Source organism: Oryctolagus cuniculus, chromosome 1 (genome assembly GCF_964237555.1).
Source record: "Oryctolagus cuniculus chromosome 1, mOryCun1.1, whole genome shotgun sequence".
NCBI lineage: Eukaryota > Metazoa > Chordata > Mammalia > Lagomorpha > Leporidae > Oryctolagus > Oryctolagus cuniculus.
In genome coordinates this window covers 181,793,916-181,816,561 of record NC_091432.1, presented here as the reverse complement: position 1 = coordinate 181,816,561, position 22,646 = coordinate 181,793,916, and the positions used below count along the sequence as shown (strand labels likewise).

The following is a 22,646-nucleotide window of genomic DNA, read 5'->3' as shown; positions in this document are numbered from 1 at the left end:
GCAGTGCCAGCATCCCATATGTGTGCTGGTTTGAGTCCTGGCTGCTCCACTTGCAAACTAGCTCTCTGTTATGGCTGGGGGAAAGCAGTAGAGGATGGCCCAAGTCTTTGGGCACCTGCACCTGTGTGGAAGACCTGGAAGAAGCTCCTGGCTTCAGATTGGCGCAGCTGCATCCATTGTGGCCCTCTGGGGAGTAAACAGTGGATGGAAGTCCTCTCTCTCTCTCTCTCTCTCTCTCTCTGCCTGTGTTTCTCTGTAACTCTGCCTTTCAAATAGATAAATCTGTAAAAAATTATTTGAAGAGGAGAGTGATAGAAAGGAAGACCGAGCTTCCATTCACTAGTTCACTCCCCAGATGGCTAGGGATGGTCTGGGCCAAACCCAGGAGCCAAGAGGTCCAAGTACTTGTGCTGGGAAAACAGAAGAGATAGCTCATCAGCAGGGAGCTGGATCTGAAGCAGAGCACCTAGGTCTTGAACCAGTGCTCGGATACAGGATGCTGGGATTGTAGGATGCAGCTTGGCTCACTGTTTTTTTTTTTTTAATGATTTATTTATGTATTTGAGAGTCAGTGTTACACAGAGAGAGGAGAGGAAGAGAGAGAGCGGTCTTCCATCCGATGGTGCACTCCCCAGCTGGCTGCAACGACCGGAGCTACACTGATCTGAAGCCAGGAGCCTCCCCTTGGTCTCCCACGTGGGACTATGTTGTGCCAAAATTTTCCCACCACCTTTCTGAAATCTCTTCATAATCTGACAGTCAGTTGCCTTCGCTAGCTGTCCCCAAAGGCTGTGAGATTGCTGGCAGAACACTCTGGGAGACAGTTCTTCAGCTAGTTACACTGTCCTGCAGTTCTGAAACATCCCAGAGCAGGGACAGTTCCCTAGGGAAGTCAGATACAAACCGGTGCCATCTTCTGATTCAGGGTGCGATCTAGGTTGTACTCAGTGTACTTTTTACTTCCCTTTTAACTTATGTCTCAGTTGGTTTTGTGTAAGCCTTCAGAAACATAGTTCCTTCCAGCTTTCTGGAGGCATGTCCTCCCTCTAGGAGTCAGTCTATAGGTCTTGGATCCAGCAAATAGCTTGGTTGTATCTGTGCTGGAAATTGTTCTGAGAACATTAGGTTACAGCAGCTCGGGTCCCCAGAAGTGAGACTGCCCAAGACGGTGACTTAAAAGTCAATTTATAATCTGAGTAACATTCTGCAGTCCTTGGTCTCTAAATGACCATACAGGATTTTCTTAGCATGTGTGAACCTTGGGCACTTCTCAAAGAGGAGGCAGCTGGGACAGTTTGAGAATAATTTGGTGATTTTCAGCTATTTAATGCATTCTAGAGACAAACACTCTGATTTGTTTGTTCATGAGGGGTGTGTATGATTGCAGGGGTGGGATGAATGAGCATGAAATGGTTGCAGTAGCTATCTGGGCTAAAGGAGGCCAGGCCAGGTCTATTAAGGTTTGTGAAGAAGGATGCTGAAGTGGCAGGAAAGCCAGTCAAAGGTGAGCCCCTGGCCACTTCCTAGCCAACTGGCTGCACATCTGGTTTTCAGGAGAGGCATGTAGCACGGAAGGGGAGCAAATTCCTCCTGAACCTGGATCTGTGGCTTATTTAGTTTTGTGGCAACTTCCCTGCTCCTTTGCCCTGGAGAGGGATGGCTGTGTGCAGAATTCCAACCCACAGGAGCAGAGCACCTGAGGAAGCAGGCATGAGGTGTTTTAAAACTCCTGGGGGCACTGAAACCCAAGACGACATAGCCATTACTATTTCATTTGCAGAAGTAAATTGAGTTGATTGACTCTGACCGTCACCAAATCAAATCAACAAGTTCCTGGCAGGTTAAAGATCTCTTCTTCTTTTCACACAGCTTGGCAAGGGCAGTCTTCCAGCTCTTATATCCCCGGTGAATGTCAGACCTGCATTTCAATCAACTTTTATTTCCAAATATACATTTCAGCAATTTTTCAGGAGCTAGGGGTGAGGGTTTGAGAAAGGAGAGGTATGGCATGGGCCGTGTTACAGTTCAGGAAGGGTATAAAAGGACATTAATCATTCCTGTGGAAACCTTCCCGTCAGCAAGTCAAACTGCTGATATTAATGAGTGTGTTTCATATTTCATTGAGTCTCTCCTGGTTTCAGCTGCTCCTTATGACTCAGCTGGCAAAACACAAAGCGATTGCCTAAGCAGTATAAGAAAGTCCTACAGATAAGTAGCAAAGGGGCATTTCAGGGTTGGCTCAGGGCACCATGCCAGTGCTGACTCTGAGCCCATCTGAGCTACTTGCCTGAAGACTGGGGTGGGGGTGCTCAGTGGGATGTAGAGCTTCTGGAAGCATGAGGAAGACATAGGAAGCAGACACTCTGAGTATAATTCCAGGTTACATAAATAATCCAAATGCAGAAGATGTCTATCTACACTTGAAAAAACTCTAGGAAATGGAGATTTAGTCCAACTTCAGTGAGATGCAGCCCTCTGTAGGTATGATTTCCTCAGCTAAAGTGGAACGCGCATTAGCACTGGTAGTTCAAGTTAGACAAAAATGGAGGGGTTGGGGTAGACCCCAGTACACTCCTTAGCAGTTGAATGGAAAACACCAGTGTCAGTGCATTACTACAGGAGGGGAGCTCTTTCTTGCCAGGACCTGGGACTGCACTTGCTGCCTGCTCACACTCTCTTGGGGACCCAGCAGCTGGCTGAGGAACAAGGTAATAAACACAGTAGCGACAGGAACTCACTGAAGACATTTTCAACATGGCAGAGAGGCCTAACTTGTACCTATAGGAATGAACAGGTTGGATTGTCTCTCTGCCCAGTACTAGTCGTCAACCTGGCTATAAGTCAGGGCCCATTTTTTGGGGTGAAGAGGCCTCAGCCAGCAGCTGCTACACTCACCTGGATGGACAGTCTCTCCGGTTGCAAGCGATGGGTTGCACAGCTGGGCGAATCTTCCCAGCACAGTGGGTGGGGTTAACCTCAGTGCTGTTCAGCAGGCACCGGAGGCGGGGCTGCTGCACACCCCTGTTCCCACAGGAGGCGGAGCAGGTCGCCAGCCTGTCCACAGACCACCAGTAATCTGCAGAGGAAGAGGGTCAGACATGAAAGGAGGACAGCATTCGTGGTGGCACTGTGCCCTCTGAGAGGGGCAGGGGAAGATGCCCCTATCGGCTGAGAGAGAACTATTATGAATGAAGCTCTATTGCTCAGTAGGCACCATTCCTAACTGATTGGGGCAAGTTGTATGGTTTCCGGGAGTCTTAGCTCATGCATAAAATGAGTACAGGAACCCTCAACTCATCAAGCTATTGTGAGGACTGGAAAAAAATGAACGTTAGGCTAGATCAGGGCCTGGCACACAGAGAATACTTATTTAATTCAGGGCCTTGTTCTTTCTGTTTCTTGAACCATACTTGTGAAAGAACTTTCTGTTGGTTCACCATAAAGTGAAGTTAATTTTTTACAAAGAAGTGGAAATTTATCAGAGATGATTCATCATATCCAAAAAAGTGCCTATTGGAGCTGTGTTTTGAAATGTTACCAAAAATAGTCTTTTCACAGAGGTTTTATTTATATGAAACAATGATGTAAGATTGCCAATGTCTTTTTTTTTTTTTTTTTTTTTTTTTTGTAGTTGGGGGTCTGGGTCTCACTGGTAGGAAAGATAATATAGGCTGGTACATGCTTACTTGCCAGTCTAGCAGCTAGGCCCTGGTTTCAGGTTTTTAGCAGCAAATAGCTGGCTGTCAAGAAAATGTAACATTTGTTTTCCTACCTGGAAAGCCAAATGGGGGGGGGGGATATACAGAATTTTGCACTCCTTAAAATGATCACACATAGGGCAGTTTTCCTGTTGAGGAAGTTTCTATTGCAAGGGCAGTGTTGGCTCTTTTCCCACTGGTTTGGGCTCATTCATAACTCTTTCTTGGCAGAGTGGTTGCCGGGCTGTGCCCATGGGCTTTCTGACTTTCTGTGACAAATCCAAGAGCACCATCAGCTTCTCAGTATATTCTCTCTCAGGGTCAAACAAAGGTGCGGGATAGCCCTTTAGCAAGTCACTGAAGACTGCAGGAAGCAACGAGCTGACCCCCCAAAGAACTGCTCAGGGCAGGAGGTATTTTTTAAACCAACAGAGAAAACGTGCAGTTTTATGGTGTGTGTACGTGTGATCTTCACTAGCTAAACAGCATGCATGAAGCATGTCTGCCTCTGAGGTGTAGTGGTATTTTGCTTCCAGAGTAAGAGCACCATTAGGAGTAGAAGGGCCCATGTATGCAGGCAGCACTGACTGTTCCAGGCTCTGCTCAGATGGGGCCTTGTGGCATAAGCAGGGTTCCACTTAGAGAAACGTGGGTCAGCTTCTGTTCTACTAGAGAGTTAGATGTCCAGGTGGACTTCCTTACTCAAGAACTAAATCCAGCAGGCTTCCTTACCTTGGATCATTAAAGATGCTTTCTGCCAGAGCATTCCTGCCTCATTCTGAGCAAGGCAGCTGAATTCCCCTTGAGTCTCGCCGCTGAGATTTGCAACCTGAAGGATCTGTCCAGCTGCCAAGATGTGATGTGTCAGTCCTGCAGCAGTTGCAATGGGCTGCCCATCATGGAACCAGGTGATATTGGGGGTAGGGTGACCTTTGATGGGACAGCCTAGAACAAAAGGAGAGAAGTACATCGTTGATAAAGCCATAAAGGACACATTCCTTGCAGGTTGTTTTAATATCTCTGTGGCTCTACAAATCATACAATATGGCTGTACCCATGCCATTTGCATTGTGTTTGTTGTTCCCAAGTAAACATTTTTATTCTCAGGGTTTGGAAGGATGGCTGTTATTCATTGAATTATGGTCATGCTTCACTTAATAACTAAGAAATGTGTTATGCAACATTGTAGAGGACACTTACACAAACTGAAATAGCTATGACATCACTGGGTGGTATAATCTTATGGTACCACCATCATATATTCTTGGAGAACATAAAGTATCTGTTCCTGTACTAACTGTAAATAATGATGCAATTAATATTCATTCGTTGAATATATTTTTTAAGTTAAATAGTCCCTACATTGATTTTGTTCCAACAGAAATTTATTTTTTACATGTATCGCATTGGGAAAATCATACTGTATAGGAATGAGACTTTAATTATTACTATCTGTACCCATTTTACTTGTTATGTGATTGGTCAATGACCAGAGCCTGGGAAACAATTTTAAACATTGATCATATTTATCCATAAATCTTGGAAAGCAGAGCAGGATGGCAACTGAGCAGCAAGACTCTGGTGACTGTGTTCCCACAGAGGCACTGATGGCAAGAGTTGAAGAAGTCAAATGAAATGATAGTGCTTGCTTTTAGAATAAGAACAGGAAAAATGCATCAAAGAAGGCAGAAATGAGTTGCCTGCATCATCCCTCCTTTGGCTCCAAGTAGCTCAACATGGAGAGTGATACCTCCTTCTTCGGAGAGGAAGAAGAGATTAAGTGCAGACTTTAGGTTTCACCATAGCTGGTCTAGCACTGGGTTTCAAATCTAGACCATGGTCCCTACCCCCATGCCAGTACTTGTAGAGTGAGCCTTTTGACTCTCTTTAGCCAGGTGGCCAATGACACTCTCCCCAACCTCTGATTGATAGTGGAGCAAGACTCCAGCCAGTTGGGAGTAGGGTGAGAAAACAAGTTAGGGCTTTACCTTGAAGCTCACTGTTGGGCTTGCTGTATAGACCCAGATGAAGCCAACTCAGCCACAGAGTCTTAGGGTAGGAGAATGAGTTAGGAGTGTCAGTGCTGGACCCAGCATCAGAAAAAGACCAGCAGCCCCTATTCCAGGACAGTACTTGCAGACAGGGACTCTAGACCTGTCACGGCATCAGATGGAGACTTGCACCCTGAAAGAATGGATCACTCTTTCAGCCTGCATTATCTCCAAACTCATACAGGTTAAGTGTGTATTCGAAAGACAGACAGGGCCCTGTGGCTGTGAGACCCTGGTACAATTCAACTTAGTGTCAGCCTGGACATCCAAGCGACTTTTTTTTTTTTTTTTTTTTTTTTTACAGGCAGAGTGGACAGGGAGAGGGGTAGAGGGGGAGAGGGGGAAAGGGGGAGAGGGGGAGAGAGAGAGAGAGAGAGAGAGAGAGAGAGAGAGAGAAAGGTCTTTCTTTGCCGTTGGTTCACCCTCCAATGGCCGCTGCAGCCAGCGTGCTGCGGCCGGCACACTGCGCTGATCCGATGGCAGGAGCCAGGTACTTCTCCTGGTCTCCCATGGGGTGCAGGGCCCAAGCACTTGGGCCATCCTCCACTGCACTCCCTGGCCACAGCAGAGAGCTGGCCTGGAAGAGAGGCAACCGGGACAGAATCCGGTGCCCCGACCGGTACTAGAACCCCGTGTGCTGGCGCCGCAAGGCGGAGGATTAGCCTAGTGAGCCGCAGCACTGGCTGTGACTGTTTTTATATCAGTACTTTCTCAACCATAGGCAGACCACAAGGAGCAAGGCTCCAGCCTCCCTCACCTGTAAGAAGACTATAAGGAGCAAGATTCTAGCCACTGAGAAGTAGGGCACGAAAACTGCAGCTTGGAACTGATACTACCATCACTGGGCAGATACCAATGGCTCCTGTGGATAGAGTCTCTGGACCTTCCCTCATTACAAGTGGAGGCCCAAGCCATTGATCTCTATCCTGACCAGTATCATTTGCGACTAGTTGTAGCACTGCAGGGCACAGCAAAGTGGGCCTTGGCCCTTTCTAGGGTGGGGGCGCAGCTGCGGACTCTGGTGTGATCTAGCATTTTGATATAGGAGGTCACAGGACTGCTCACTCCATTTCCCCCCTGGCTCCAGGCAACATAACATGGAGATAATCATCTTGGGGGAAGAAAAAGGAGGTGGCTAGCAAGACGTTGCATAGAAACCTGAGGCTGGCACCGTGTGCTCCTGCCAAAGCAGGAACCCAAGCAACTCTCTTGGGACTCAGAGTTGGTGCTCCCATGAATCCAACCATAGTAGACTAAAGACCTTGTCCTGGGGCCAAGACCCATGGATTCTTCCTGGAAAAAAGAGGAATGCTTCCATGCTGCCACTGTAACCAACTGCTATCAAGACACGGGGAGATTGTACTACAGCATTCACTAGAAACTAAACAAAATAGCTTACCCAATCAGCACTTGAAGATTTATCTCCAGGAAAAGTCCTTTTACCATAAAACCACTATTTAAAAGTGATATAAACAACTAATTTGGCAGATATGCAAATATCACTGTAGAGGCATAGGAAGTATAAAAAAATGGCAAACTGACACCCTTAAACACAATAAAGTTTTAGTAACAGACTGTAAAGAAAAGGAGATTGATGAAGTATCTGATAAAGAATTCAAAGGAATGATTATAAGGATACATAGAGATTTTGAAAAATACCCAAGGGGCTGGTGCTGTGGCATAGTGGATAAAACCACTGCCTGCAGTGCCAGCATCCATATGGGTGCCAGTTTAAGTCCCAACTACTCCACTTCTGATGCAGCTCCCTGCTATGGCCTGGGAAATCAGTGGAAGATGGCCCAAGTCCTTGGGCCCCTGCACCCACATGGGAGACCCAGAAGAAGTTCCTGGCTTCAGATCGGTGCAACTCCAGCCATTGTAGCCAATTGGGGTGTAAACCAGCAGATGGAAGACCTCTCTCTCTGTGTAATTCTGACTTTCAAGTAAATAAACTAATCTTAAAAAAAAAACCCAAACATGGGACACTAACCCACTGTTGGTGGGAATGCAAACTGGTCAAGCCACTATGGAAGTCAGTCTGGAGATTCCTCAGAAACCTGAAGATAACCCTAACGTTCGACCCAGCTATCCCACTCCTTGGAATTTACCCAAAGGAATTTAAATTGGCAAACAAAAAAGAGGTCTGCACCCTAATGTTTATTGCAGCTCAATTCACAATAGTTAAGACCTGGAACCAACCTAAATGCCCATCAACGATAGACTGGATAAAGAAATTATGGGATATGTACTCTTTAGAATACTATACCGCAGTAAGAAACAACGAAATCCAGTCATTTGCAACAAAATGGAGGAATCTGGAACACATCATGCTGAGTGAAATAAGCCAGTCCCAAAGGGACAAATACCATATGTTCTCCCTGATCGGTGACGACTGACTGAACACCAAGAGGGAAACCTGTTGGAGTGAGGTGGACACTATGGGAAATGGTGGCTTGATCAGCATAGCCCTGACTGTTAATGAACAACTAAATACATTATCCCTCTTAGTAGTTTTTTTTATCTGTTCTACTTAATATGACTGGTTTAGATCTGTAATTGATGCACAGTTATTCTTAAGTGTTGAAAATTAACTGAAATGTGATCCCTGTTGAACATGGTGGTGGAAATGGGAGAGGGAAGAGATGTATAATTTGGGACATGCTCAGGCTGACTTGCCCCAAGTGGTGGAGTTGGAAGCATACCAGGGGATTCCAATTCAATCCCATCGAGGTGGCATGTACCAATGCCATCTCACTGTTCCAGGTGATCAATTTCAGTTCACAGTTGGTCATGGTGAAGGGACTGGGAGTCAAAGGGAGCACATAGACAAGTCTAGTACCTGCTAACGCTAACTGATGGAGTAAATAAAGGGGAGAGTGATCCAACATGGGAAGTGAGATACTCAGCAGACTCATAGAATGGCAGATGTCCTAAATAGCACTCTGGCCTCAGAATCAGCCCTAAAGGCATTCAGAGCTGGCTGAAAAGCTCATGAGAGTATTTCAGGCATGGAAAGCCAAGACACTCTGGCAAAAGATCTCTGTCAGTGAGATCCCAGTGGAAAGAATAGGTCATCAAAGAAGGAGGTACCTTTCTCTGAAGGGAGGAGAGAACCTCCACTTTGACTATGACCTTGTCTAAACAAGATAAGAGTCGGAGAACTCAGAGGGCTTCCATAGCCTTGGAAACTCATGACTGGAGCATAGGGAGATTACTGATGCCATAGACAGGAGTGTCAATTGGTAAAGTCAACAACAGGAGTCACTGTGCACTTACTCCTCATGTAGGATCTCTATCCTTAATGTGCTGTACATTGAGATTTAATGCTATAACGAGTACTCAAACAATATATTTCACTTTGTGTTTCTATGGGGGTGCAAACTGTTGAAATCCTTACTTAATGCATACTAAACTGATCCTCTGTAAAAAAAAAAAAAAAAAAAAGAAATTATCAATTCCCAACTTGACTCTCACTGGGATTAAACATGACAATAGGTCTGCTCTGATTTCATCATCATTTAAAAAAAGCATCTATTATTTTTCACTTTATGTTTCTGTGTGGGAGCAAACTGTTGAAATCCATACTTAATGTATACTAAGCTGATCTTCTGTATATTAAGATAATCGAAAATGAATCTTGATGTGAATGGAAGGGGAGAGGGAGTGGGAAAGGGGAGGGTTGTGGGTGGGAGGGACGGTATGGGGGGGAAGCCATTGTAATCCATAAGTCGTACTTTGGAAATTTATATGCATTAAATAAAAGTTTAAAAAAAAAACCCAAACATGCCTTGTAATGAAGAACTCAATAATTAGTCAAAAAGTACAGCTGAAAGTCTAAACAGCAGATTAACGGATATTCCAAGTTAAAGACAAGTCTTTTGAAATCAGACAAGAAAAAAACCCAAAGAATGAAGACAGTCTCAAAGATCTCTAGGACACCATTATATTCCAATTTGGGGGATTCCTCAAGGGAAAGAGTAGCAAAGACATAGAAAATCTATTCAAATAGTAACAAATTTCTGCTGAGTTTGAGAGAGTTTTGGTCATAAAGCAGAAGAAGCCCATTTGATCCCAAATGCACATGACCAGAAATGCTCCTCACCATGGTATGTAGGTATAACACAAAGAGAATTTTAAAATAAGCAAGAGGAAAGCATGAGGGTACACTCGAGTAGGGGTGAGACATTAGATTAACAGCAGATTTCTTGGAAGAAACCTTAACAGGCCAGGAAGGAATGGTATGATATATTTCATGTTCTGAAAAAAAAATCTTGTCAACCACATATACTATACTTAGCCATGAAGGAGAATGAGACAGACAAAAACCATTAATTTATCAATACCAGACTAACCTTATAAAAAATGCTTAAAGTCCTGTAGACAGTAGACAAAAAAGATAACTATTAAGAGAACACGTGAAAATCTGTAAACCACCTAAAAAAGTGTAAAGGTTATTCTGAATAAGCAAATTTTAAAAATTACAGGATGAAGTTGTTATCAGTAATAAACTTAAGTGGACTCAATTCTTGAATTAAAAGATGCAAGGTAGCTGATAATTATTATATTATGTACAATACGGAGTGATATGCTGCCAGTAAGAAATTCACCTTAAAAGAGAAAGGATGGGAAAAGCTATCACATGCAAGTGGAAACCAAAAGTGAGCCAGACTAGCTATACATAGATAAAAGACTTGACAAAATCTAAAAAGACAATGGTCATTATATAATTAAGGAATCAATTAAAAATACAAAATAATTATAAATGAATAGGTAAATAATGTCAGAGCATCAAATTTTATAAAACATACATTATTAGATTTAAAGAGAGAGAGAAGTCCAATACAGTAATAGGAGGTTTTTAATATGCAACTTTCATTCAATGGCCAGATTATCTAGACAATAAATCCAGCAAAAACCAGAAGAGTTAAATTTTACTACAGAATAAATGAGCCATTCGTTTACTTGAACGTTTCACGAAACAGTAGCAGGATATACATTTTCACCATCACATGGAACATTGTCTAGGAAGTTCATCTGTTAGACACACAACAAGTCTCAACAAATTTAAGAAAATAAAAAACATAACATTTATCTTTTCTAACAATGGATAAAAAAAACCAGAAATCAACAAAACTCTCTAGAATTATACAAGTACAGAAAGACTGAACATCTTTCTGAATGAATCATGAGTCACTGAAAAAATCAAAAGGACAATGAAAAAATGGAAGCATGGAAGTACAGCATACTAACACTTGTGGGATACAGCAAAAGCAGTACTAGCAGGGATCTTTATAGCAATAAGCAATCTACATTAAAAAATACATCGAAAATACATCTCAAGGATCTAGAAAAAGCAATGACAAACCAAATTAGTAGAAATAAATGACAGAGGCTAAACAAATTTAAAGAACCCAATGAAATAATTTTTTAAATAAACCAGATTTATTTATTTGAAAGGAGGGGGGATGTGGGCATTCCAAGCAGCATCTTAACATTCTGTAACATAATGCCTGTCCTAAAGAGTTAATTTGTATTTTGAAAAGAGAAACACATTGGTAAATCCTTAGACTACCCAAAAATCAAAGAAAGAAGACTCAAATAAAATAAGAGCTGAAAAAGGATATACTACAATTGATGCCACAGAAACATGAAAGATCATTAGGGACTATTGTGAACAAGTATACATCATCAAATAAAAAACCTAGAAGAAATGGATACCTTTGTGGATATGCATTAACTTACCAATAATTGAATCATAAATACATAAAATCAGAACAGGCCAATAACAAGCAATGAGGTTACATCAGTAATCAGAAATCTCACACCAAAGAAAACTCAGGACCTGATACCTTCATTGCTAAATCCTACCAAACTTTGAAAGAAGAACGAACACCAATTCATCTCAATTTACTCCAAAATTTGAAAGAAAAGGAGCTCTTCCAAAGTCAATCTATGAGAACATTATTTTGATTCTAACTCCAGACAAGGGTACATCTCCTTGCTGAACACATTTAAAGATTCTCAACAAAATACCAGCAAACTGAATCCAACAACACATTTAAAAGATCATTCACCAGGACCAAGTGGGGTTTATCCCAGGGATGCAAATCATTAAACACATCAAATCAGCAAATGCATTCTACATCCACTCATGATAGAAACCTGGAATAAATTAGGTGTAGAAGGAACATACCTCCACATAATAAAGGGTATCTATGACAAATTTATATTCAACATCATACAGGCAAAAACTGAAAGAACTTACTCTAAGGCCTAGAAATAGATTTGGATGTCCACTCTCACTGTTCGTATTCAATATGGTGTTGAAAGTGTTAGTCAAAGCAATCAGGAAATAGAAAGAAAAGGTATACAAACTGGAAAAGAGGAAATCCAATTATTCTTGTTTATTGATGACACATTTCTATGTGTCGAAAAACCCAAAGGCCCCATCAAAAGACTATTAGAACTGACAAATGAATTCAGTGAAGTTGCTGGATAAAAAATTAACACACAAACATCAGTAGCATTTTTATATACAAATAATATAGTTGTTGAGAAACAAGGAAATATTAAGAGCAATTCCATTCATAATTCCAAGGATATAAAAAATTGTTATAGTGAAAATCACAGAATACTAATGAAAGAAAATGAAGAAGACATAAAAAAGGAAAGACCTGTCATTTATAGATTGGAACAACTATTATAAAAATGTTCATATTACCTCATGTTCTCATCAAAATACCCTGAGTAGCCTAAGTAATCTTGAACAAAATGAAAAAGTTAGAGGCATTGTAATACCTAATTTAGAGACATACTACAAAGCTATTATAACCAAAAGAATATGTCACTGGCATAAAACAGTCGTACAGACCAATAGAAGAGAATAGAGATCCCGGGCGGTGGGTATTTGGTACAGCAGTTAAGTTCCATCTCATATCAGAGTCCTTGAGTTCAAGTCCAAGTCTTGCTTCCCACCCAGCTTCTTACTAATGAGCACTCTGGGAGGCAGCATAAGATGATGGCTCAAGTGCTTGAGTCTCTGCCATCCTGGTGGGATACACAGATTGAGTTCTTGACTCCTGGCTTCAACTTGGCCAAACTTCGGCTTTTTGGGCATTTGAGGAGTGAACCAACAGGAGTAATCAATCAATCTCTCTCCTCCACCTCTTCCTCTTTCAAATACAATGAAAATAAGTAACAAAATAGATCTGCATATAGTATAGCTATCCCTCTTTTGGGTGTATATGAGAGGGAAGTGAAATCAGCATACCAAAGAAATATATCTGCATTTCCCTGTTCATTGCAGCACACCAGTCACAATAACCAAGATACTGAATCAACTGAGGTGTCTTCTGATTAATGGATACACAATGAAATACTATTCAGACATATGCAGAAGGCAATCCTGACATTTACAGCAAAATGGGTAGAACTGAAGATCACTACATTAATTGAAATAAGCAGGCACAGAAAGATGAATATTGCATGCTTTCCTTCATATGTGGAAATTTACAAATGTAATCTGTGTTTAGAATAGTGATTACTAGAGGCTGGGCAGGGTGGAGGGATAGGGAATAGAGAGGGTAGATGGTGGGTGCCAAAACTCAGTTAGATGCAATGGGTTCTTGAATTCCATAGCACAATGGGGGTGACTACAGTTCATAGTGATATATGAGGTAGTGTATAAAGAACTGGAAGAGGGGGGCTGATAGGCTCCAAACACAAAGAACAGATGAGGAAATGGAAATGTCTAATTTGATCACTTTACACTTTTATAAGTGTTCAAATATTGTATGGTACCCCATAAAAATGTACAAGTATTAGATGCCAATTATATGAAATTATTTACTTATGTCTTAAATAATGTATATTTTACATAATGGATGTAAAGTACACACACATACACTTGTACACTTGGGGCTTTTGACAACTTTTACTAATCCTGCATTGGCCATCAAGTATATTTCACTTACCCACAAAGTAAATGAAAATGTTTTGATGCCTTAAAGTTCCAAAGTATTAAACTAGGATATCAAATCTGTACAAGTATCTGTGGCAAGCAGTTGGTAGGATAAACATCTCAGTCATGAGAGAGAAAAAATTCACTTCCTCTAAATTCAGAGGACTTGCTGAATTGCTATTGCACCCTCAGTGACACAACTTCAACAGAAGATTCATTTGAAGTTTAAAACACGTGATAAACCACTGAAAATCAAACATACTTGATGTTTTCACTTAGCTCAGTTAGAAAAATATCTATTTAGTACCGACTACTCTGGGGACACTAAGATGGTTAAGACCATCATCTTTCTATTCCCATGGAATTCTCAGTTGATACAGAACCAAAAAGCACACTAAAAACTGGGAAGAAAAGGAAAAATGAGGTCAATGAGGAGTCATGAAAATGATGCTATGGCCTATGTTTTTGTGAATCCCCACGTTCATGTTGAATCCGAAGTGGGTTCTGTGAGAGGTCACTAGGTCAATGAGAATGGAAATACTGCCCTTACAACAGAGGCCTCACCAGGGGCTGGCTGGCACTGTGATGTAGCAGGCTAAGCCTCTGCCTGTGGCACCAGCATCCTGTATGGGTGCTGGTTCATGTTCCGGCTGCTCCTCTTCATATCCAGCTCTCTGCTTATGGCCTGAGAAAGCAGAAGATGGCCCAAGTCCTTGGGCTCCTGTACCTGTGTGGGAGACTTGGAAGAAGCTCCTGGCTTCTGACTGCTGCAGTTCTGGCCATTGAGGCCATCTAGGGAGTGAACCAGCTGATGGAAGACCTCTCTCTCTGCCTCTAACTTTGCCTTTCAAATAAATAAATAAATCTTTAAAAATAAAAGTGGTGGGAAAAGAAAAGCTGAGACTACCTCAGCTGGCCATTTAGCAGTGAAAAAAAAAATAAGTGTAAATATTGAACATAGTTAAATCATAATTATACTGGGAAATATGGTTTTATCAAGAGGCTACATAGGCAATGTTATATAGAGTCATTGATGTAAATATAAAAATTATCAGTTAAAATGAATCAAAGTAGTTGTCTCCAGGACTGGGATCCAGGAGCAAGAGATGCAGGTTTGCTACTTTTGTTTAAAACCTCGTAGCATGTCATACTTTTTAAAGTTTAAAACAGCATTATGCATAGCTTTAAGGTAATAAAAAACCGAATAAAACTAAACAGAAAAGAGTAGAACCTTTAAGAAGTAGGCCAGGAGGATTCTGCCACCAGGCGTGGAATTAATGCCATTATAAAATGATGCTTTTAGCCTGCTTTTATCTTTTCACCCTTTCACCTGTTGTCAGGGGAAGACAAAGCATTGCACCCTTTGGAATATAGAGTATTCAAGATGCTATCTTGGAATCCGAGCCACCAAATGTGTTAGTACCTTGATAGTGGACTGTGTAGACTCTAGAATTTGTGAGCCAATAAATTTTTGTTCATTATAAATTACTGAGTCTCAGGTATTCTTTTACAGCAGCACATAATGGGATAAGAAAGAAGAAAGACTTCTGTACTGAAACTACAAATAACTGCTGAAAGAAATTAAAGACGACATAAATAAGTGGAAAGACATCTCATGTTCATGAATTATAAAATGTAAATATTGTTCTCAAAGCAATCTATGGAGTCAATTTACCCCTATCAAAATACCTATTTTTTAAAGATTTTTTTTTGAAGGCAGAGTTACAGGGAGGAAGGAGGGCAAGGGAGGGGGAGAGGGAGAAGGAGATCTTCCATCCGCTGATTCACTCCCTGGTGGCCACAATGGCTGGGGCTGGGAAATCCAGGAACTTCACTGTGGTCTTCCATGTGGGTGCAGGGGCCCAAGGACTTAGGCTATGTTGTGCTGCTTTCCCAGGTGCATTAGTAGGGAACTGGAGCAGAAGTATAGCAGCCAGGACTTGCACCGGTGCCTCTAAGGGATGCAAGCATCATGGGCGGCAGCTTAACCTGCTGTGCCACAACACCGGCCCCAAAGTATGAAACTCTTACAGTGGGAATACTTTTAAGATATTGGGTTTGCTGATGGCCTATTAGATGATAGTAAAACATAGGCCACAAAAGAAACACAAAATGGACATTATTAAAATTAAAAACATATACATGACAGGATACTATGAAGTAAGTGAAAAGGCAATCTCCAGAATGGAGGAAAACCTTTGTAAACCATGGATCAAATGGTAGGGAAAGACTTGAACAGACATTTCTCCAAAGATCATACACAAATGGCCAAAAAGCACATGAAAAGATGCTCAATTAATCTTTAGGGAAATGCAAGTCAAAACCACAGTGAGTTAGCATTTCACAGCCACCAGGATGGCTATTAATAAACAAAATAACAAATTTTGGCAAACATGTGGAGAAATTGGAACCGGTAACACTGCTACTGGGAGTGTTAAAATGGAGCAGCTGCTGTGGAAAACAATATAGCTATTCCTTAAATAGTTAAATACAGAATTACCATGTGATTCAGCAATTCCACTTCATGGTACATACCCAAAGTCATTGAAAGCATAATTGAAATCTTATGTATATTTTACCACAATAAAAAATGAGGCACATGTGCTGGTGTACTAGTTCCAAACCTAGACCTCAGGAGGCGTTATGATTTTTTGCTTGTGCTCTTAGGCTGTTGCCATTACCATTAGAAGAACATGCCTGGACTAGCCTGATGATCCCAAGAGGAGGAGAGAAATGTAGAGAACAGCCAAGTCACTCCAAGCAACTGTTTGGAGCAGCTGAACTAAGTACATTTGGTAAGAATAAATTATGATTGTTTTAAGCTACTAAGTTTTGGACTTTTAAAAATGCAGTTTTTTTGTATCTGGTGATAGCTAAGTGATATTTCTTGGGAGAAGGGTCACCTGTTCTTCCTGTTGGCCAATGGCTTCAAGGCCAGGGAAAGGGCAGAGCTTCTATTGGATGTGGACCTAGCTCTCGCTTGCCCTGTATTATCTTTTTTTTTTTTTTTGGACAGGCAGAGTGGACAGTGAGAGAGAGAGAGACAGAGAGAAAGGTCTTCCTTTTGCCGTTGGTTCACCCTCCAATGGCCACCGCGCTGCGGCCGGTGCATCGTGCTGATCCGAAGCCAGGAGCCAGGTGCTTCTCCTGGTCTCCCATGCAGGCGCAGGACCCAAGTACTTGGGCCATCCTCCACTGCACTCCCTGGCCACAGCAGAGAGCTGGCCTGGAAGAGGGGCGACCGGGACAGAATCCGGTGCCCTGACCAGGACTAGAACCTGGTGTGCTGGCGCCACAAGGCGGAGGATTAGCCTATTGAGCTGCGGCGCCGGCCACCCTGTATCATCTTAATTGAGATACTCAGTAGGAAGCAGCTGCTCATGTGTTCCTGGTGGCCTGTGGGTGTCTCTATGCCATGAAGTTGATGGTGGTATCAATATATTCTGTTACGAAAGAGGGTGGGATGGCTTTGGAGGAGAAATCAATCCATTGTGGATATCTTGAGATCACTAGCACCTACACTCTTCAACCTCAGATGCAGCCTGAAATTAGATGCTAGTTTCATTTTTCTAATAAAAGGCAAGATAATTAAATGTGTATTTAGGCAAGTAGCTATTTTAAAAAGTACAGGTTGAAATAAGTACAACTTTTCAGACTGATCGAAATAGGCTAACATATGTCTTCCCATTATACCTGCTTTGAAGCAAGTAAGTGCCATATGCTATTGAGATGCAGAAATTCCTCTGGCCAGCTCTGTCAGAATGCTGGTGAGGCTGACTAGATTCTAAGTAGATGAACAGGAACTTGGTGTTCCCAAGCAAACAGGAGATATTTGCCCAGGGAATCTTGTATGTTTATCGCTAGTCTGCTCATTTTCTCAGCTCCATTAGGATTGATTTTCTGTGTGTTTGGGCAGAAAAAGGAGTGATGGCAGCTTCAGGTTGTTCTCTATGGCTGTTGAAGTTACTTATCTGGGAACAAGAAATATTATTTAAATAAGAAGCACATTTGCATAAAATTAGATTTAAACTCCTCCCTCCTTCTTGGAATCAGAAGCCATAGTGAGCAGCCAGGACACCTCTGTTGGCTCATCTGTGTTTTGGGTGTTGGGCATGTTACCAGGGCCACCCAGTCTGTTGCTCCTATTGGGGATGAGAATGGGCACAGAAACCTTTCCAAAGGCAGGCAGGAGGGCTGCTATGGATGTGGAATCCTTGGAACTCAACCTGAAAAAGACCCTTCCCATAGGAGCAACTGAAAGGTCTTTGTAAGACTGTTTTCATAGCAAAGCCTCTCACTCTGAAACTTATCAAGAGGAAGATCATTTTTGTAGAAAAGATGTACATGCATAGAGGTAAACTCTACACAGTTGGGCAAAGAACAACCAGGGAGCTTTGAGCTTAGGATTTTCCAAAGCTCAAACGGGGCTAGAAGGCCTTGAGGTTCTGACCAGTGAGAGTGGAGCATCCTTACTAATTATTTGAGGCATTCAGTAGAGACCCCAGAAGGGCCCTAGACCAAGACTACTCTAGATCTGCCCAAACTAAGCTTACAATGATCAAAGTGAACTTTGTATTATTTAACTTACAGAAGGAAACTCAGCAATTTATAGACTTAATGATTATAATCCACACTATAAAATCTGGAATGAAATATTACTTGACTGGCCAAGAAATAGGAAAATATGACACATACCTAGGATGAAAACCAGTCAATAGAAATATCCTGAAGTATCAGGGATGACAGAATTAGTAGACAAGGACATTAGAACAGGATACTTCAATATTATAAATATTTAAATATGCACATAATGGACTTCTAAAAATGAATCATTTTCTGAGATGAAAATTTACTGGATAGGATTAATAGAAATTTAAACACTATACAAAAGGATCTGTGAAACTGAAGATAAAGAAATGAATTAAAAAGATCAAATGGTCAAATAGTAGATAAGGATGTGGTTAGGTATCTAAGTATGTGGTTATATTGGTGTATCTGTTAAAACTGCACAGTTCAATGTTTATACATTTAACCTAAAAGAACAATTGACTAGGGATGGAGCGGGGAGGGGTAGACACATATGAGATCAGAACTGCGGAATGCTGTTTGCTGAAGCTGGGTTGTGCAGGTTTAGGGACTCATTGTATTGTTCTACTTATTTACATATATGTAAAATTATCCAAAATAAAGAATCCAATGTTTGCACTGTTTACATCACTCACCATCAGGAATGACTCAGTACCCAAACATAAGCTTTTCATATATCCTGTTCTTTTCAGCTCTATGCTTTTTCTGTAAAGTTTTTAACAAGTTCAGAACATTGCTGTTGTAGTCTGCTATTTGCAAATATTTACTAAATATTTTATAATTTCAATTAAAAATGTCTGCTGGTAGATTCACCTTCATTCATCTGTTGAAGTCAGAGATCAAGGTCATTTGTTCCTCTGTCACTTTTGATTCTAACCACTTGAATTTGGTCGCTTTGTATGGCAGAAACTTCTGATTAAACCCCCATATCTGTCCTCACCTTCTTATAATAAATGAATCTCTGAATATTATGTACATGGTTTCCTGAATAGAGATATTTTCAGCTTCCCTTGCAGTGAGGTATGGAGCATGTGGTTACATTCAGAGAGATGAGAGGGAAAGTGATGTGTATATCTCCTGTGGAGTGTCTTTAAAAGAAAATGACTTGTTCCTCTTCCCCATTCCTCTTCTTGATACTGAGAATGTACACATGGAGAAGGTGGAGAAGGCAACACTCCAGGGATATCAGAGCAATGGGAGCTTAAATAGATTTACCGTGGACCAAAGAAAATATGGGATGTTGCCAGATCAAGCTTGGAACATCTTCCTCTGGATCATTACTTGAAAACAAAAATCTACTTCCTTCTTGGTTAAGATACTGTTATTTCAGGTCTTTGCTACAAGTTGCTGGATGTATATCCTAACTACACCAATTTTAAAGCACAAGGGCTCTAAAACTTCATGGAAAATTGGGAGATCCAAGATGGCTAAATAGCAAGATGTTGTACTGACAATAGCCATAGATGTACCAGAAAAAAAACAAAGCAAGGACCATGGAGCCAGGAGATTGAGTGAGAGAACTTTTTAGTAGAGAACAGACAGAACAGAGATTCTGTGGAGCAGTGAGGAGAGAGGACAGGAACACAGCTGCTCACTGCACACCATCAGCAACTCCTACATATTCAAAGCCGTAGCTCAGCTGGGAAGGGCCATCTTCTCTCACAAGGTGAGACGAGGCTGCTGCAGCCTGTGCCACTGGCAGCTCTCACTGAGGGAGAATTCCATGGTCTTCACTGGTTTCGAATATGGCCTGGGGAGCTGGTGGGGGACTGAGCAGCCACTCTACTCTGTAAAGGGAAGTCATGTTGCTTCTCTCTCCTTCCCCAACCAGAGCACCAGTCTCAATTTGCGGAGGTGGAGATGCAGTCATCTCTATTCTGACTCAGGAAAGGGAGGCAGGATGCATTAGGGACAGGGCAGCTCACAGGGCAGGCAGTGGTTACCCTACACTCTGTAATGGTGAGAGTTCTGAGCATAGGCTGCAAAGCTGAGAGGGACACAGGTTGTTGCTGGGTTCCTTTGAACCCATGTAGTCTGAAGGCAGAAACAGAGCTCCCTGCATACAAGGAACAGATCATACAGAGGGTTCAGGGATGCAAGATGGAATGGGATTATGCTCTGTATGGTGCATGTGCCTGGGTAGGTGTGCTGCACATGCATCATGAGCCTACTGTAGGCTATGAACTAACTGGTTCACCTGGTTGTGAACACACTGTAGGCTTCAACATCCCCTCCCTCTATGGACAGAGGGGCTATACCATGCTCCACTTAGGTGTTACCCTAGACTCCTACCACACACACAAATAGAGCTCCCTGGTCCTTCCCAGCACAAATTCCTGTAACTCCAGTGCAAGTCTCAGGCACTTCATTGACCCAGAGAGACAAATTTCTAAGAATAAAGCTTCCAATTAAAAAAAAATACCCCAGAGGAGAAAATAAGTGATCCCTGAGATGTGTAAAAAACAATGAAGAGACACAAGAAACATGGGACTGGTGCTGTGGTGCAGCAGATTAAGCCACTCTCTGTAGCACTGGCATCCCATATGGGTGCTGGACTGAGTACCTGCTGCTCCACTTCTGAGCCAGATCCCTGCCAATATGACTTGGAAAGCAGCAGAGGATGGTCCAAGTTCTTGGGGCCCTGTACCCATGTGGGAGACCCTGGAGGAAGCTCTTGGCTCCTGACTTTGGCCTGGCCCAGCCAAGCTGTTGTGTCCATTTGGGGAATAAACCAGCAGATGGAAGATAATCATTCTTATTCTCTTTGTGTCTTTGCAATGCTGCCTTTCAAATAAATTCTTTAAAGAAATTCACAAAACATGAACAAGAAAAGTGGCAGACTTCCCAAAAGGAACACAATAATACATTAGTATTGGAATGTGAAGAAGGGGAGAGAGATGAAATACCTGAAAAGAAATTCAAAAGAATGACTGTAAGGTTATTCAAAAACCCAAATAAACAAGTTATATGAAGTAAGGAAATCTGTACATGACATGGACCAGAAATTCTGCAAAAGAAACATGTATTGAAGAAAAATCAGAAATATTAGAAATGAAGTATTCAGTAAGTGAAACAAAAAATACAGTGAAAAGCTCAAACAACAGACTTGGTAAGGCAGAAGAAAGAATATCTGATCTAGAAGACAGATCTTTTAAAATATCTCAGACAAAAAAAATAGAAAGACCATAAACAGTGTTTGGTATCTATGGGATACCACCAAATCACCAAATATATGAGTCTTAGGAGTTCCTGAAGGTATAGGAATAACAGAAAATTTCCCCATTGTGTATAAAGATATGGTCATCCAAAAACAGGAAGCACATAGAACCCCAAATAGGCATGATCAGAAAAGATTCTCATAATGACATATCATATTCAAATTTTCAAAAGTAAAACATAGAGATATCCTAAAATCTGTGAGTGATAAATGGCTGATTAGCTTTAACGTACCTTCCATCAGAATAACAGATTTCTCAATAGAAACCCTATAGGCCAGGAGAGAATGGGGAGAGAGAGCCCAAGTCATAAAACAAAAACTACCAACCCAGAACACTTTACCTAGTGTAACTTTCATTCATAAATGAAAGTGAAATAAAGCCCTTCTAAGACAAGCAAAAATTGAGAGAATCTTTAATTACCTGACTGGCCTTACAAATGATACTTAAGGGCATGCTACACACAAAAACAGAGAAAGATAATCAGTATCATGAAAGAATGTGAAGGCAGAAAACCTTTTAGTAAAAGAACAAAGGAGATCAAAAACATACATTAGAAATATTTATGGAAACATGGCAGAATCAAGTCATTACTCGTCAAGAATAATCTTGACTGTAAAGGGACTAAATTCGCCAATTAAAAGATAAAGACTGGCTGAATGGATTAAAAAAAAACAAAATTGATCTATAAGCTGCGTACAAGAAACACTTCATCAGCAAAGTTATACACAAGCTGAACTGAAAGGATGGAAAAAAGGTATTTCATGCAAAGGGAAAGCAAGAGTAGGAGTAGCTAATCTCATGAGGCAAAATATACTGAGACAAAACCTTTAAAAAGAGACAAAGTCATTATGTGTTAAGAAATAAATTCTACAAGAAGGTTTGACTATAGTAAATGTATATGCACCCAATATCAGGGCACCCAGTTTTATAAAACAAATGCTAATGGATCTAAAGGGTGGCATAAACACCAACACAATAACAATGGGGGACTTCAACATCCTACTTTCCTCAATGGCAGAATAACCAGGGGCTGGTGCTGTGGCGTAGTGCGTAAAGCTGCCACCTGCAGTGCCAGCATCCCAAATAGGTGCCAATTTGAGTCCCGGCTGCTCCTCTTCTGATCCAGCTCTCT

The 22,646-nt window shown here is 41.5% G+C and overlaps 1 protein-coding gene across 6 annotated transcripts in view; it reads right to left on the bottom strand.

The window, feature by feature from the left end:
- Positions 1–22,646, bottom strand: part of ADAMTSL1 (ADAMTS like 1) — a 1,062,044-nt gene that overhangs the window by 16,824 nt on the left and 1,022,574 nt on the right. For all 6 annotated transcript variants that reach the window (XM_008254434.4, XM_008254437.4, XM_008254438.4 and 3 more), the window contains 2 exons: positions 4,431–4,643; positions 2,896–3,076 (listed from right to left, as the gene is read on the bottom strand). In XM_008254434.4, the coding sequence (XP_008252656.3) occupies positions 2,896–3,076; positions 4,431–4,643 (394 nt within the window). The remainder of the gene's footprint in view (positions 1–2,895; positions 3,077–4,430; positions 4,644–22,646) is intronic.